The sequence below is a fragment of the Patella vulgata genome, chromosome 4 (genome assembly GCF_932274485.2).
Source record: "Patella vulgata chromosome 4, xgPatVulg1.2, whole genome shotgun sequence".
Classification (NCBI taxonomy): Eukaryota; Metazoa; Mollusca; class Gastropoda; family Patellidae; genus Patella; species Patella vulgata.
In genome coordinates this window covers 35,524,181-35,541,039 of record NC_065882.2, presented here as the reverse complement: position 1 = coordinate 35,541,039, position 16,859 = coordinate 35,524,181, and the positions used below count along the sequence as shown (strand labels likewise).

The 16,859-nt window shown below is 35.0% G+C and overlaps 1 protein-coding gene across 3 annotated transcripts in view; it reads right to left on the bottom strand.

The window, feature by feature from the left end:
* Positions 1–1,212: 1,212 nt before the first annotated feature.
* The window catches only part of LOC126817160 (ELAV-like protein 1), a 197,990-nt gene continuing 182,343 nt past the window's right edge, over positions 1,213–16,859 (bottom strand). For all 3 annotated transcript variants that reach the window (XM_050544009.2, XM_050544006.2, XM_050544007.2), the window contains exon 6: positions 1,213–2,521. In XM_050544009.2, coding sequence (XP_050399966.1) covers positions 2,161–2,521 — 361 coding nt within the window. In that variant the 3' untranslated portion in view covers positions 1,213–2,160. The remainder of the gene's footprint in view (positions 2,522–16,859) is intronic.

Genomic DNA, 16,859 nt, shown 5'->3' with positions numbered 1-16,859 from the left:
TGATTCAAATCAACTAATAGAATGAACCCATACGATCATATAGGTATCACAAAATGGTTTCTACCTTGTTCAGTTGCGGAGAAATAGACGATTTTCAACAGGCAACTTTTCAAGGTTTTTGATCCACAAAAGAGTCAATTATTATTCGATTTTCATACAATTTTCACCGTGTGATACCTAATGCCATTTACAATTTCATTCAAGTAATTTAAGATTTTCATTATCACCGGAAGTAACGTCATTTTGGCAAAAACTGTATGTTTAGCCTTTAAAACGGATATTTTATTCAAATGAGTCTGATTTGTAATGTTTTTATTTACATAAAATTTTTACCATGTGATGCCTTATGCCATTTCTGATTTCATAACATTTTCATTATCACCGGAAGTTATGTAATTTTGTCAGGATCACTTACATGTAACAAATGTATACAATGAATTGATATTGCTGGATTTTGTTGATTCTGCGTACATTTTATTTGATGTGTGCAATGCTTATATGGAAACCTGTTTAATGGTTTCATCGGTACAGGAAGTGACATATGTTCAATGTTAACGGGGCACCGGTGAAACCCGTCATTACTGCGTCGCAGTTCTATTTCAGGAATATTATTGTCATGAAGTCGGTACATGACATGAACCAAATATGGAATATTTTGAGCAGGTGTACCTTTTTGTAGTCATATTTTGTGGTAATCATATATGTATATTAATCTATTCAGATTAAGACATTCCACATAATAAAATTACCAAGAACTATTTTTGTTGAAGTCTGCTAGAGAATAGGTGCTTAATTACCCTATTTCCTATGGGGACCTCTTTTGACCCAATTCTGGCTGGTTTGATTTAAAATTGATTAAGAACCCTGGCCATCTGGAAATTGTTGAAATTAAACAGTCTTTTTCATCTCACTAATGTAAACAAAACATAACTATCAATATCAATATCAAAACAATCAGATTATAGAGAGTGTTCACAAGAAATTGTGGACGCTGGATGGATGACTTTGACGACAATACAACCATATTTCCATAAAATCTGGGTGTTTATTCAATATTAGTATTTGTACCCTTTTAACCATGTTCACGACAACTCCAAACACAGACTTATCAATGTAGAATTTTATCTAGTGAACTCTACGCTTCTTCATGGACAAGACTCATGCATAAATAAAAAAATAATAATAAAAAATACAAAATAACACAACAAAATAAATTGAACAAAAAATTTAATAATAACCAACCACAAAAAAAATACCAATGTGGAATCAATATATGCAAAAATGTAGAATATAACTGATTAAAATATGGTCACAATACTGAATTGAGTAAAAGACTTGAGCAATCTAAAAGAAGTGTACACAATAAAAGTGCACACTAAGCTTTAGACAGGTTGCCAGGCAACAAAACATCCGCACAAAGTACATAAGTCGTCTGAGCAGTCTACAAAGGTTGTCGCCTATTCATTCTTCTGCAGGTAATGGCAGCATTTACAAGACATTAAACACTAATCAACAGCAACAGTCCAACATGTAATTATCAGAAACTGGCTTCTAGATCTTTCAAGTACAAACATTTATTACATTTATTATACAAAACATGTACCGGTTATCAAATGATAACTTTGGGTACTTGTAGTTTTTGGAAATCCTTGAAAATCAATAGGCTTCCTTGTCTATAACTTCAACATCTAGTCTCTACAAGGTTTTAAAGACAGTTTCATGAGCAATTGTGGACAACAGACGACTACTTATAACCACATTTCAATGTGGGCGTATAAATATTGACTTTTTGTCAGAACTTGGCAGAAAATTTCATGCATATACATTAAGATAATTACGGACAATCTATGGTATTCTTTTTATGCTACCATATAAACACAAAAGCAATCTAGGTACTCAACATGAAGAGAGAAAATTCAGATTAAATAATGATGAACTTAAACACCAGAAATCAACAATAAAAATAAATAAATTATGCAGAAAATATAAAAGTTAACAAACATTATTGGTTTAAGAGATTTTCCCACAAGATAAAAGAGTAAGCTGTGTATGTGGTATTTAGACTGTTAATTACCTAATTTGTCATAATATTGAAAATGTCCATGTCTCTTTTTAAACCATCTAATATAAATAGCTTACTGTATTCTGGACTAGAAGGTTTTAAACTTTGCGATTGTTGGTTTTAAATGATACCTGCAAAACACGATTGCCTAATGTAAATCCATGCAAACTTTGGATAGCCATCAGTGTCTCATCATAGTTAGTCATGGTAACAAAACCAAAGCCTTTACACTTTTGTGTTTGGAAATCACGAATCACTTTCACACTTTGGACAGCTCCAAATGGTCCAAATAACTGCCACAGAACACTATCTTCTGTATCTGGTGCAAGATTGTACACAAATATACACCAACCAGTGCCATTAGTATTAAGTGATGTAGATGATGATGATGTTGTAGCAGCTGGGGTAGTGCTTGGTAGTAATGTATTAGGTAGAAGACCAGGGTCTAGTGGTGAATATCTGCAAATATTTATAATTAAATAAGTTAAAAATTTAAAGATAGGTCGTCAGGCAAAAAAATTAATACCCATAACAGCAAAGTCAACTAACTTAAATGGCACATATCAATTTCATACAGATCAGCAGATAACTGTAGAGGTTAGAGCATTCACAAAGTGCAACAAAGTGAAACAAGGGCCATAACTCTAGAAGTAAATAAATGGAAATTACTGAAATTCAATAGGATTTTTCTTTTTACTAACTTAAATAGCACATATAAATTTCAAACAGATCGGCAGAAAACTGTAGAGGTTAGAGCGTTCTCAAAGTGAAAAGATAGGTTTCCAGGCAACAAAACATACGCCCACAGCAGCTAAATCGTCCGGGCGGTCGAGAAGAGTTGTCGTATATTTATTCTTTTTTAGGTAATTTGGGGACATTTAATAGACAATTTCATACAGAAGACATTATAATTTTCGTCGTTTGAGGGTTCACAAGTGTTCTAAAAAGTAAAACAAGGGCTGTAACTCTGGAAATAATTTACAGAAATTGTTGAAATTCGACAGGCTTTTTCGTTTTATTAATTCAGATAATGCATATCAATTTCATACAGATCGGATGATAACTGTTGTCGTTCGAACGTTCACAAGGTTCAACAAAGTAAAACAAGGGCCATAACTCTAGAAGTAATTGACAGAAATTGCTGACATTCAATAGGCTTCTTCATTTCACTAATTTAAATGATGCATATGAATTTCATACAGATTGGGTGATAACTTTTGTCGTTTAAGCGTTCACAAGATTCAATAATGTGAAACAAGGGCCATAACTCTAGATGTAATTAACGGAAATTTGCTGAAATTCAATAAGCTTCTTTGTTTTACTAATCTAAATGATGCATATAAATTTCGTACAGATCGGATAATAACTTTTGTCGTTAGAGCATTCACAAGGTACAACAAAGTGAAACAAGGGCCATAACTCACCGCGTAATTAACGGAAATTGCTGAAATTCAACAGGCATCTTCATTGCACTAATTTAAATGATGCATATCAATTTCAAACAGATCGGATGATAACTGTTGTCATTAGAGCGTTCACAAGATTCAACAAAGGCCATAACTCGAGATGTAATTAACGGAAAATGCTGAAATTCAATAAGCTTCTTTGTTTTACTAATCTAAATGATGCATATAAATTTCATACAGATCAGATAATAACTTTTGTCGTTAGAGCATTCACAAGGTACAACAAAGTGAAACAAGGGCCATAACTCACGGCGTAATTAACGGAAATTGCTGAAATTCAATAGGTTTCTTCGTTTCACTAATATAAATGATGCATATCAATTTCAAACAGATCGGATGATAACTGTTGTCATTAGAGCGTTCACAAGATTCAACAATTGAAACAAGGGCCATAACTCATGTAATTAAGGGAAATTGCTGAAATTCAATAGGCTTGTTTGTTTTACTAATTTAAATGATGCATATAAATTTCATACAGATCATTTGATAACTTTTGTCGTTAGAGCGTTCACAAGGTGCAATAAAGTGAAACAAGGGCCATAACTCCAGAAGAAATTAACGGAAGTTATTGAAATTAAATAGGCTACTTCATCTCACTAATGCAAACAACATATATTAATTTCAAAACAATCAGATGATAAATGTAGTCTGTAGAGTGTTCACAAGAAATTGTGGACGACAGACGGACGGGGGCGACGGCAATATACGACCACATTTCCATGTGGGCGTATAAAAAAGGTCATAACTCTAGAAGTAATAAGCGGAAATTACTGAAATTCAATAGGATTCTTCTCTTTACTAATTTCATAAAGATTGGCAGATAACTGTTGATGTTAGAGCGTTCCCAAGGTGCAACAAAGTGAAACAAGGTCCATAACTCTAGAAGTAATTGACGGAAATTGCTGAAATTCAATAGGCTTCTTCGTTTCACTAATTTAAATCATGCATATAATTTTCACAAAGATTGGGTGCTAACTTTTGGCGTTGGAGCGTTCACAAGTTTCAATAAAGTGAAACCAGTGCCATAACTATAGACGTAATAAACGGAAATTGCTGAAATTCATCAGGATTCTTCGTTTCACTAATTTAAATAATGCAAATAAATTTCAGAAAGATCGGATGATAACTTTTGCCGTTAGGGCGTTCACAAGGTTCAATGAAGTGAAACAAGGGCCATAACTCAAGATATAATAAACGGAAATTGGTGAAATTCAAGAGGGTTCTTATATTCACTAATTTAAATAATGCATATAAATTTCACATAGATCGGATGATAACTTTTGGCGTAATAGTGTTCACAAGGTTCAACAAAGTGAAACAAAGACCACAACTCTAGACGTAATGAACAGAAATTATTGAAATTAAATAGACTTCATACAAGAAATGTGGACGACAGACGGACGAACCGACAGGAGCGACGGTAATACACGTCCACACTTCCATGTGGGCGTATAAAAACTATAGCCTCTATTGTGTTCACAAGGAGAGATGATTGTGTAATGGAAAGTCGCAAAACGCTTAATATCAATAGGGTTCATCTAAAACAAAATAAGAAATTTTTTGTAAAATCTGGGGCCATAATCCAGGAGATGACCGTCCGATATGCGAGAATATCTACAGGAACCTAGATCTTCGGGATGTAAACATATTTTAGGTTTCATCAAAATCAGATAACCAGCAGTTGCCAGGCAAGATACGCCCACATTTTGCAAGAGATGAATGGTGAACAAGTTAAAAATAAGTGATTTTTCGTACAATCAGATGCCATAATCCAGGAAGTTATGGTCTCAAAGGATCGAATATCGCAAGGGACTGAGATATTTGGGACATAAAGATATATTTAAAGTTACCTCAAAATTGGAAAAAAATTGTGACCATGGTATTACATACTTTTACGCTATTTCCGTACAAGGAGCAGCCTTTGGGTTGTTTGGGTCAGATTTGTACGAGTTTTAGAACTCAACAACCTTTATTGATGTGTAATGGTGATATATTTAAATGTTTTTTAAATTGAATACAAATTGTGACTTCTACTAGTGGGTCCACAAGCTAAAAATACAATTTTTTTAACAGTCATATTCCAGGAAATTACCAAAATTTAAAGTTTCATCAAAATTGGATCAAAATTGTGGTCTCTAGAGGGTCCACAACCTTGATATAATTTACACTATTTGTGTACGAGGGGCATAGATTCTGAATCTGGGTGGTGATCAGGCATTTGAGGGGGCGTTTTCGAGATATGGGGGGGTCCAATGTCTACAATTGGAGGAAAATGTGATTATGTTGACATAAATGATGATCATAAATTTCTAGGACTGTCCATCTCTGTTTTGATTTGTGGGGAGGAGGGGTAGGGTGTGTAAAATTGGCGGGAAATGAGTTCATGTTGATTTAAATGATGTTTTTCTTAGAGCTTAGTTAAAACATTACTTTTTAATTCTGCTGCACATCTCTAAATATGTGTATAAGATTTCCATTGTATGGGGTGTGGAGGGGCAAAATGTATTTTTGGGGAAAGAAACCACTTAGTTCAAAATTGACTTGAAAAATGTTTTCTCGTTAGCCTGTTGGTTCAGAACCAATTTCGTCATTCAAAATATTATAATATAATGCTACTTTTCAAGAGATCTGGAATGTACATAAAAAAAACACAGTAAATCAGGCATGTTTAGATATTAGTATATTCTTATAGTCTTCATCAGAGTATTCAAAATAAAAGTTCATAATATGAGCGGGATAGATATTTTCTTGATGGCTGATCAACAGGTCGCATATATCCTTTGGATCGATATGCTTCAGATACCCATTCACATTGTAAATCTTCATTCCAGCCTTGTATCACGGGGTCATCTTGTTCGATCAATGGTTTTGCAGTCTGTCTCCATATTGTTGCATTTAATGCAGTGATGGGATTTCAAATTTTTCTTGTTGGATATTTTTACCGAAAATAATGGGACATAACTCTTATCGTTATTTAAGCAGGCAGTTTTTAGACCACACACAAAAATCATGTGTCAACAAAATATTCAAATTTGTACGTAATAAAAAATAGGTGCACCTTGTTATTTTTTATATTTAATTCCCGTACGGTATTCAAATTTATGTCAGTAACATTCCTACAAAATTGCGTGATGTTGTAATATGATAGAATGAAGCGTGCCAACTACTGCCGATCTGTATTATTTCAAATTGCTTCAAAGTTACCGTATTTTTTGGGTCATAAATCAGAAGTCTGGCATTCATCTTATAATCTGTTTCGACTTATATACTGAGGGTAAAAAAATAACATCCCGAAATTTATTTGGCAGTAAACGTCGCTCTACCACAACGAGTGAGTGACACCTTCTGCTAAAACAATTAAGTACTTGCACTATTCCAATCAACATATTCGTCAACAATGCCTAGCGTACATATTTCTTTATTTAACCAGCAGCTGCCAGGCAGGATACGCCCACATTTTGCAAGAGATGGATAGAGAACAAGCTAAAAACGAATGAGATTTTTTGTACAATCAGGGGCAAAAATCCAGAAAGTTATGGTCTGAAATGCGTAAATATCAAAAGGGACCGAGATCTTTGGGATATAAAGATATGTTTCAAGTTTCATCAGAATCGGATAAAAATTGTGACCACAACCTTTGTATTGCCTATTTTTACACAATTTGCGAACAAAGAGGGCCATTTTGTTGGCCAGTTTTATTTTGATTTTCCTGAAATTCGAATTCAATCTTCATTATGGTGGAATGGTGAAATATTTTTTTTAACCCTATCAACTCCTCCCTTAAAATCCATCGCCGGCGATCGATAAATTCATCACGTCATATCAGAAGATAGGTTGCCCACAGCAGCTATATCGTCCGGGTAGTCAACAAGAGTTGTCACATATTTTTACATTTTTCGCTAATGAAACATTTATAATACATTAAAATCTGATTAAGAGTAACAACTCATTAAGTAATTATCAGAAAACCATTAGAATTTGTTTGGTTTTTATAAAGTTCTGCCCCATGCTAACGTTTAGTATACAAAACTTTTAACATCATGGATTTAGCTGTTCAAGTTATAAAGATTCTTTGAAAATCAATATACTTGTTCGTCTCAGGACCTTAAACACTGTGTATAAATTTAAAGTCAATCGGATATTAACTTTAGCCTCTAGAGCGTCCATAAGGTTTTTCAAAGTGATCAAGGGCCATAACTCTGGCAAAAATTATCTGAAATCGCTGAAAATCACTAGGCTTCTTCGTCTCATGGTCTTCAACACAGTATATAAATTTAAAGTCAATCGTATATTAACTTTAGCCTCTAGAGCGTCCACAAGATTTTTCAAAGCGATCAAGGGCCATAACTCTGGCAGTAATTATCGGAAATCGCTCAAAATGAATAAACTTCTTCGTCTCAAGACCTTAAACACTGTGTATAAATTTAAAGTCAATCGGATATTAGCTTCTTCGTCTCATGACCTTTTTCGTACAATCAGGGGCCATTATTCAGGAAGTGATCCGATATGCGCGAATATCGAAAGGAACTGAGATCTTTGGGTTATAAACTTACATTTCAAGTTTCAACAAAAATCGGATAAATATTGTGACCTCTATAGGGTCCACAACCTTGATATACCATATTTTTACGCTATTTGAGAACGAACGGCGACCATTTTGTCTGTCAGTTTTGGGCCGATTTTCACAAAATTCGAATTCAGCCGTCCTTAGGGTTGAACGGTGATATAATAATACGTTTTTTTATATCAGATAAAATTTATGACCTCTATAGGGTCCACAAGCTAAAAACGCAATTTTTCGTACAATCAGGGGCCATAATTCATTAAGTTACCGTCCGATATGGGGGAATATCGAAAGGAACCGAGATCTTTGTGTTATAAACTTACATTTCAAATTTCAACAAAATTGGATAAAAATTGTGACCTCTATACGGTTCACAAGCTAAAAACGTGATTTTTGGTACAAACAGGGGCCATAATCCATTAAGTTTAGATCCGATACATGCCAATATCGAAAGCAGCGGAGATCTTTTGGAGATAAACCTATATTTCAAGTTTCATCAAAATCGGATAAGAATTGTGACCTGTAGAGTGTCCACAAACAAATTGTGGACAGACGGACAGGGGCGACGACAATATACGTCCATGTGGGCGTATAAAAATGTGATTTTTTGTACAATCAGGGGCCATAATCCATAAGTTAAGGTCCGATACATGCCAATATCGAAAGGAACCATGATCTTGGGGGGATAAACCTATATTTCAAGTTTCGTTGAAATCTGACAAAAATTGTGACCTGTAGAGTGTCCACAAACAATTGTGGACGCATGGATGTCAGGACGGACAGGGGCGATGACAATATACGTCCACATGAAAATGTGGGCGTATAAAAACAAAACCCATTCAAAATATGATCATAAATCCGAGAATATGCCATCAAAATAGACTCTTTTCTTCGACATTAGACGCGTGAAATTTGTCACGCATTCATTTCATAGTTTCAAGCGTCTCGCAAAATTTCTACTTCCGTTATCGTACTATAACCGCCAATCGACAAACCTCAGCAGATTCCAGTACCCTACATCTAGCCTCGGCTGTATGACGTAGTCCATCATTGGAACTACTTTCAAGTTCCCGGATTATCAACGGCGTTGCCCCTTATGACGCCTTTCAAGAATAATTTTTCATACAAATATTTCAAAGTCTCAAGCTGTTTTTCTTTCAGGTTGATCAGATTTTCTTCAAACAACGACAACTTGGCTATGAAAATTCTAAACACGCTTCGAACGACGCAATTTTGATAACTTCTTATTAAACACGACAAGTTTTCCTAATAAGTAAACGGGTGCCGCATCACAATTGTATAGGCGTAGGTACGTACATTATTATTATTGTTCGATTTATATAGCGCTTCATTACACATGAGTGTTTCTAAGTGCATTCACAACAATACAGTTCAAAAACATTTTTGAAATACGTATGTTTTTAAGTTAGTCTTAAAACTCTGGAAGGAAGAGGACTCTCAAAGAGTTTTTGGAAGATCATTCCACATTTTAGCTGCTCTGACGGAGAAAGCATATTCACCAGAACGCTTATTATATTTGGGGAACCTCAATATGCTACGATCACTTGAAGAACGAAGGTTGGATCGCCGGGGAGTATAGAAAACAAAGAGTTCTTTTAAATAACTGGGTGCGGTGTCAGAATAAATTGATTTAAACACATTCACAAGAGCTTTAAATTGAACCCTCGCTCGAACTGGAAGCCAATAGTTATGAGACGGGCAGCATTGTTTTGCGCTATTTGTAGTCTGTTTAAAGCTGTTTCTGGTGCTCCTAATAGAAGAGAATTTGCATAGTCCATGCTCTAACAACACTCTGGCAAGCATCAGTATTAAGATTAGAGCGTATTCTCGAAATAGCTCATTTGATGATGCATTTTCCGTATTATACTATTGATTTGTGGAACTGGGGACATAAATTCATCAGTAACATAGCTCAGATTTTTAGCCTGCTTCTTGGGAGATATAGAGCAATCACCGATCTGAATGTAATCCGCTTTAAACAATTTACTGGATTGTGATTTTGATGATATGACAAGAAATTCGGATTTGTCATCGTTAAGTTTTAGCCTATTTCTGGTCATCCATTCTTGAATGTCATTAAGACCAGACTCTAGTCTACTGATAGAATCCTTGGAAGCAAGATAGTTGTTGTATTGAAAATAGTCATATATTTGAGTGTCATCAGCAAAGCCGTGGTTTTGTACTCCATGTCTTCTTATGATTTGACCAATCGGAAGAATGTATAGAAGAAAAAGTAGAGGTCCCAATACAGATCCTTGTGGAACACCTATCCTAACAGCACAGGGTTGAGACACAGACCTGTTTATTTGCACCTTCTGTGTTCTATCTTGAAGATATGACTTTATCCATGACAGTGCGGCACCACAGATCCCAACCAAACATTCCAGCCTTTGAAATAAAATACTATGATCTATAGTATCAAAAGTAGCACTGAGGTCCAAAAGTACTAGGTGTACGGCTAGATTCCTATCCAGTGCCAGGTCAATATTGTTTTTAATTTTAAGTAGAGCCGTCTCTGTGCTGTGACCTCGTTTGTAAGCAGATTGAAGTGATTCATGTAAATCGTTTTCAGACAGATAATTTGAAATTTGAGAAGCAATAACTCTTTAAATAAACTTGCCGATGAATTGTAAGTTGGAAACAGGTCGTTAATTCTTACACAGCTGAGGATCAAGGTTTGGTTTCTTCAACAAAGGTGAAATCAGAGCTGATTTTAAGCATACAGGAACAGTATTAGTGGTTATAGAATCATTAACAATGCCAGTAATGATTGGAAGCAGAACGTCCAACACTTTCTCCTCTTTCAGAAGCCAGGTTTGGAGAAGATCAGAATTACATGTAGCAGATTTATCTTCTTGACCTGTTCTTCAGAAACAGTAGCAAATAAATTTAGATTGCACTGTAACGACGGAAGTGGTTCCTCAACCTCCGAATCGGAGTCAACCGGACTATCTAGTCCTTTCCTAATATCAGATACTTTAGTTTGGAAAAAAGAACAAAACCTCTCGGCAAGCCCAAGTTCATCAGTTGATGATTGAAGCCGTCAGGTTGTATCGGATGTAAGTGACTGAACAATTTTAAATAAATCACGTGGTTGTGAAGATGATAATTTATTATTATAGTAACTATTCTTGGCAGATCTGATCATATATATGACCTATGCAGACTGTGCTCTGTATATCTGGTTATGAGCCTCTAACTTGGGTTTTACGCCACACTCTTTCGGTTTTTCTACGAATTTTGCGCTCACTATGAATTGCATCATCGTACCAAGGACAATGGCGATTGGATTTTAGCTTCCAAGTTTTCAGTGGCGCATGACAGTCCAATACAATGATAATGCAGGTATCATAATCCTCAACAGATTTAGTTGGATCTCAAATCAGTGTACTATTGAAACATTCTAACAGATCGCTAGAAAAGTCCACTAGATTTATGTTTCTAAGTTTTCGCGATGTTACTTGTTAAGTTCGTTTCAGCGCCTGGCTTTCGATTGATTATTCTATAAACAGGATGGTGGTCAGAAATAATATCGGGCAATACATCCACTGAGTCAATCAGGTGGTCATCATTCCTGGTGATAATTAAATCAAGAATGTGTCCCTTTACATGTGTAGCTTGATTCACATGCTGAACCAGATTATAGGAATAAAGTAAGTCATTGAATTGGACAACAATAAGATCACTGGGTTTGTCAATGTGCAAATTAAAATTATAACTATCAGTTGCAGTAGGTGGAGGGTGATAAATCACCAGAACACTCAAATCTGTAGATTTTGTCAAACAATATTCAAAAGACTGTACTTGGGTTAAATCATTATGCTCCACATTCAACTTAATATTACCATTGTACAACAAGCCTATTCTGCCACCTCTAGATGATATTGGGGATTTATTAATGAATAGATACCCATCTACACACAGTTCGTTTATAATAGTCAATTCATTTTCTGTTAGCCAAGTTTCTGTGATGGCAAGGTCAATACGGTGTTCTATAACAAACTCAGCCAAGAGTTGTGTCTTATTTCTGACCGATCGGGCATTGATTAAGGCAAGTTTAAGATTGTTTAATTTCTTTTTGTGATTAAGTTTAACAGGTATAAGATTATTAGAGTTGACAGGAATTGCAGGAATGTCATACGGGTGATAAGGTCTGTTGCCAATTATAACAGATATAAACTTTTGTTTTCGACTTCCAGCTCTTTTACCACTGGGTTTTTTAAATATATGTAACCGCTTTAAGCAGTCAAAGTCAATTGATTGGATTGATACATATCCCGACAAAGGAGAGGCAATGACTTCTGTTCAGGATTGGATTGATGAATTGTCCGATAAAGGATTAAGGCAGATTAACTAGTTAAAGATACATTATACGAGATTCGATAACGATTTGGCCGTTCTCACTATAATAGTTAAAGATAGGTTGCTAGGCAACGAAACATACGCCCACAGCAGCTAAATCGTCAGAGCAGTCGACAAGGGTTGTCGCATATTTATTCCTTTGTAGGTAATTGGGGGCCTTTACAAGACAGTTCCATACAGATAATGCATAAAAATTTCATACAGATCAGATGATCATGTTTGTCATTCAAACATTCACAACCGACTTAACTCTAGAAATTATCGACGGAAATTGCTGAAATTCAAATTGAAATGATGCATATAAATTTGATACATATCGGATGATAACTTTCATCAATCGAGCATTAACAAGATTGAACAAAGTGAAACAAGGGCAATAATTCTAGAAGTAATAAACAGAAATTGCTGAAATTCAATAGGATTCTTCTCTTTACTAATTTAAATGATGCATGTAAATTTCATACAGATCGACAGATAACTTTTCACAAGGTTCAATAAAGTGAAACAAGGGCCATAACTATAGACATAATAAACAAATTGCTGAAATTCAATAAGCTTCTTCGTTTCACTCATTTAAATAATGCATATAAATTTCAGAAAGATCAGATGATAACTTTTGGCAATAGAACGTTCACAAGATTCAACAAGCCAACAGTGAGGCTGATGTCCCCCGCCGAAATCCCAAAATAAATAGATGACACATATTCATTAATCGCACATTTATTTTTTTTCAAAAGTATCTAGCAATCAAACAAATTATCACCTATACACTAAGTTTGATCACTCTCTATCATATAGAATCAAAGTTATCGATCCTTAGCCTAAGCAGAAAATTCTCATTAACAAACTTAGTCAAGGTAATGATATAACGAATCTATACTCAGAGTTTCATCACTCTCACTTAATTCAGAGTTTCATCACTCTCACTTAATTAAAACCAAAGTTATCAACCAATCAGATTGCTTATCTCTGCTGACAGTAAGCAGACAAGCTTTATCATCGAACTCCATCAAGACATTCACCTAATGAATGCCTACACCAAGTATGAACATTCTTCCTCAATTAGAAGGAGAGTTGTGTTCCAAAGTCTCGACCAATCAAATTGCTTATCGCTCTGCTTACCCATAAGCAGAAAATGCTTATTTATGGAACTTACTCAAGGTATTGATGAGATAAACCTATACACTAAGTGTCCCCACTCTCACTTAATTAGAACTAAAGTTATCGTGTCCCAAAGCATTGACCAATCAAATTGCTTATCTCTGCTTACCCTTAGCAGAAAATGCTCATCTTCGAACTCTATCAAGGCATTCACCTAATAAACACCTACACCAAGTTTGAACATTCTAGCTCAATTAGAAGGAGAGTTAATGTGTTCCAAAGTCTCACCCAATCAAATTGCTTATCGCTCTGCTTACCCATAAGCAGAAAATGCTTATTATCGAACTTAGTCAAGGTATTGATGTAATAAAACTATACACCAAGTTTCATCACTCTCACTTAATTAGAACTCAAGTTATCGTGTCCCAAAGCATCAACCAATCAAATTGCTTATCGCTGCTTACCCTAAGCAGAAAATGCTCATCTTCGAACTCCATCAAGGCATTGACCTAATAAACACCTACACCAAGTTTGAACATTCTAGCCCAATTAGAACAAGGCATTGACCTAATCAACACATACACCAAGTTTGAACATTCTAGCCCAATTAGGAAGAGAGTTATCGTGTCCCAAAGCATCAACCAATCAAATTGCTTATCTCTGCTTACCCTAAGCGGAAAATGCTCATCTTCGAACTCCATCAAGGCATTGACCTAATAAACACATACACCAAGTTTGAACATTCTAGCTCAATTAGGAAGAGAGTTATTGTGTCCCAAAAAGTGTGACGGACAGACAGACGGACGGACGAACCCATTTTAATAGTCCCCTGCTTTCTTCGAAAGGTGGGGGACAATAAAAGTGAAACAAGGGCCATAACTCTAGACATAATGAACTGAAATTATTGAAATTAAATAGGCTTCTTCGTTTCACTAATTTAAATCATGCATATAAATTTCACAAAGATAGGATAACTTTTGGGGTTAGTTGCGTTCACAAGGTTAAACAAAGTGAAACAAGGGCCCTAACTCTAGAAGTAATAAACGGAAATTGCTGAAATTCAATAGGCTTCTTCGTTTCCCTAATTTAAATATTTCATATAAATTTCACAAAGATCGGATGTTAACACTGAGAAGTTGTAACAGTGAGATTTGTAAGTTTACGGTATATATTTCTCACTTTTTAGTAAATTCGTACGAATATCGGTAAAATTCTAATTATCGCATCAAATCTAATACGAAGAGGCTAAAATCTGTAGGTACGGTGCGTTATTTAACACTAAACTATAAATGCTCATCGTATCTTAAAATTGATCACACGCAGTACCGTCATTTCCCGATATCATAACCAACCCCAATTTGATTATCCGATATATTCTAATCGCCATTGTTATCAGATTAACGAATCTGTTTTCAAAACAGCCATTATATTGTATTAATTAACAGGGGTGAGAAATTGACTGAAAGGTGATATAATTATCGCTAGGAGTGAAAATCTTGGCGACGGTGCGTTTTCTGTACCGGTGTGTTAATTAACAAACGGGTTAAAAACGACTGACACGGTGTGTATTCTTTGTTTGGTGAGTTTTCTCGAAAGCGTGTTATAACTTCTTCAAAGGTGTTTTATCAAGGACCAACAGGCTTTATCTGACGCGTAGGTGTTAAATCCAATTTACTGTGCAATTTTTTGTTCGACCGTGTGTTTTACGCAGATCAGTCTTAGTTAAGCGTAGGTCTTTATACATGGATTTATACGCAGGGTAGTTACATATATACGTTCTAACGTATTTCATGTCTTGATGAATACTACGTGTTTTGTACTTCGTACCATAGTTGGATTGCAGTTATTTGATCTTTTTTGTGGGTTTAATTTGTTTACAAATTATCGTGCGTACCACTGAACTATGATTGCATGCAGTATCCTCATTTCCCGATATCATAACCAACCTCAATTTGATAATTCGATATATTCTAATCTCCATTGATATCAGATTAACGAATCTTGTTTCGAAAGCAAGTTTATAAATGTAAAATTGCACAATTAATGAAAATCTGTAAGTTTTCGTCACTGCTATATTTACTACGCGTTGGCGTATTAATATATAAATGTATAGTTTCTTGCCTGGGTCATAGATAGGACTACCAAGAAAAAGTAATTTCCTCACTATATATAACAAATAATAACTCACATATAAAATAACACTGATGAAAATAGGGACATGTGCCTGCTTCCACCCACGGTGATATTACCCACTGCCGAACATTATTCAGATTTGATCGAACTCTGTGTAACAAGCTCCTCTTTGAAAGAACAATACTGATATATGACCTAATAGTGAGACGCTTGTTCATATAGCCGCTTGTTTTCCATTGTATGAAATAGCTTTATTATTTTACTCCACAGTACTAAGAAACCACAAGTTCTGTGTTTTGTGCTCGAATGGATTAGCTGATCAAGTTGGTTGGAATTGTTACAGTTTATTTCAATAAGTGCAACAAAAAGAACAATTTTGTAATGTGGGTGAATACTGTGGTATATTGAATTTTGATCTTATTGCAATGGATAAATGTGTGGTTCACTTTTCGAGCAACTCATTTAAATAAAGCTTGATATTCTATTAACATAATATGTGTATATTATATCCATTTCATTTTTTTTCTCATAGTAAATTTTGGTTAGTATCTGAAACGAAAAGATAGGTTGCCAATCAACAAAACATACGCCCACAGCAGCTTAATCGTCTGGGCAGTCGACACGAGTTGTCGTATATTTTATTCTTTTGTAGGTAATTAGGGGGCATTTAATAGACAATTTCATGCAGATGACATTATAATTTTCGTCGTTTGAGGGTTCACAAGGTTCTAAAAACTAAAACAAGGGCTGTAACTCTGGAAGTAATCACAGAAAATGTTGAAATTCGACAGGCTTTTTTGTTTTACTAATTCAAATAATGCATATCAATTTCATACAGATCGGATGATAACGTTCACAAGGTTCCACAAAGTAAAACAAGGGCGATAACTCTAGAAGTAATTGACAGAAATTGCTGACATTCAACAGGCTTCTTCATTTCACTAATTTAAATGATGCATATGAATTTCATACAGATTGGGTGATAACTTTTGTTGCTCAAGCGTTCACAAGATTCAACAATGTGAAACAAGGGCCATAACTCTAGATGTAATTAACAGAAATTTGCTGAAACTCGATAGGCTTGTTCGTTTTACTAATGTAAACAATACCTATAAATTTCATACAGATCGGGTAATAACTTTTGTCGTTA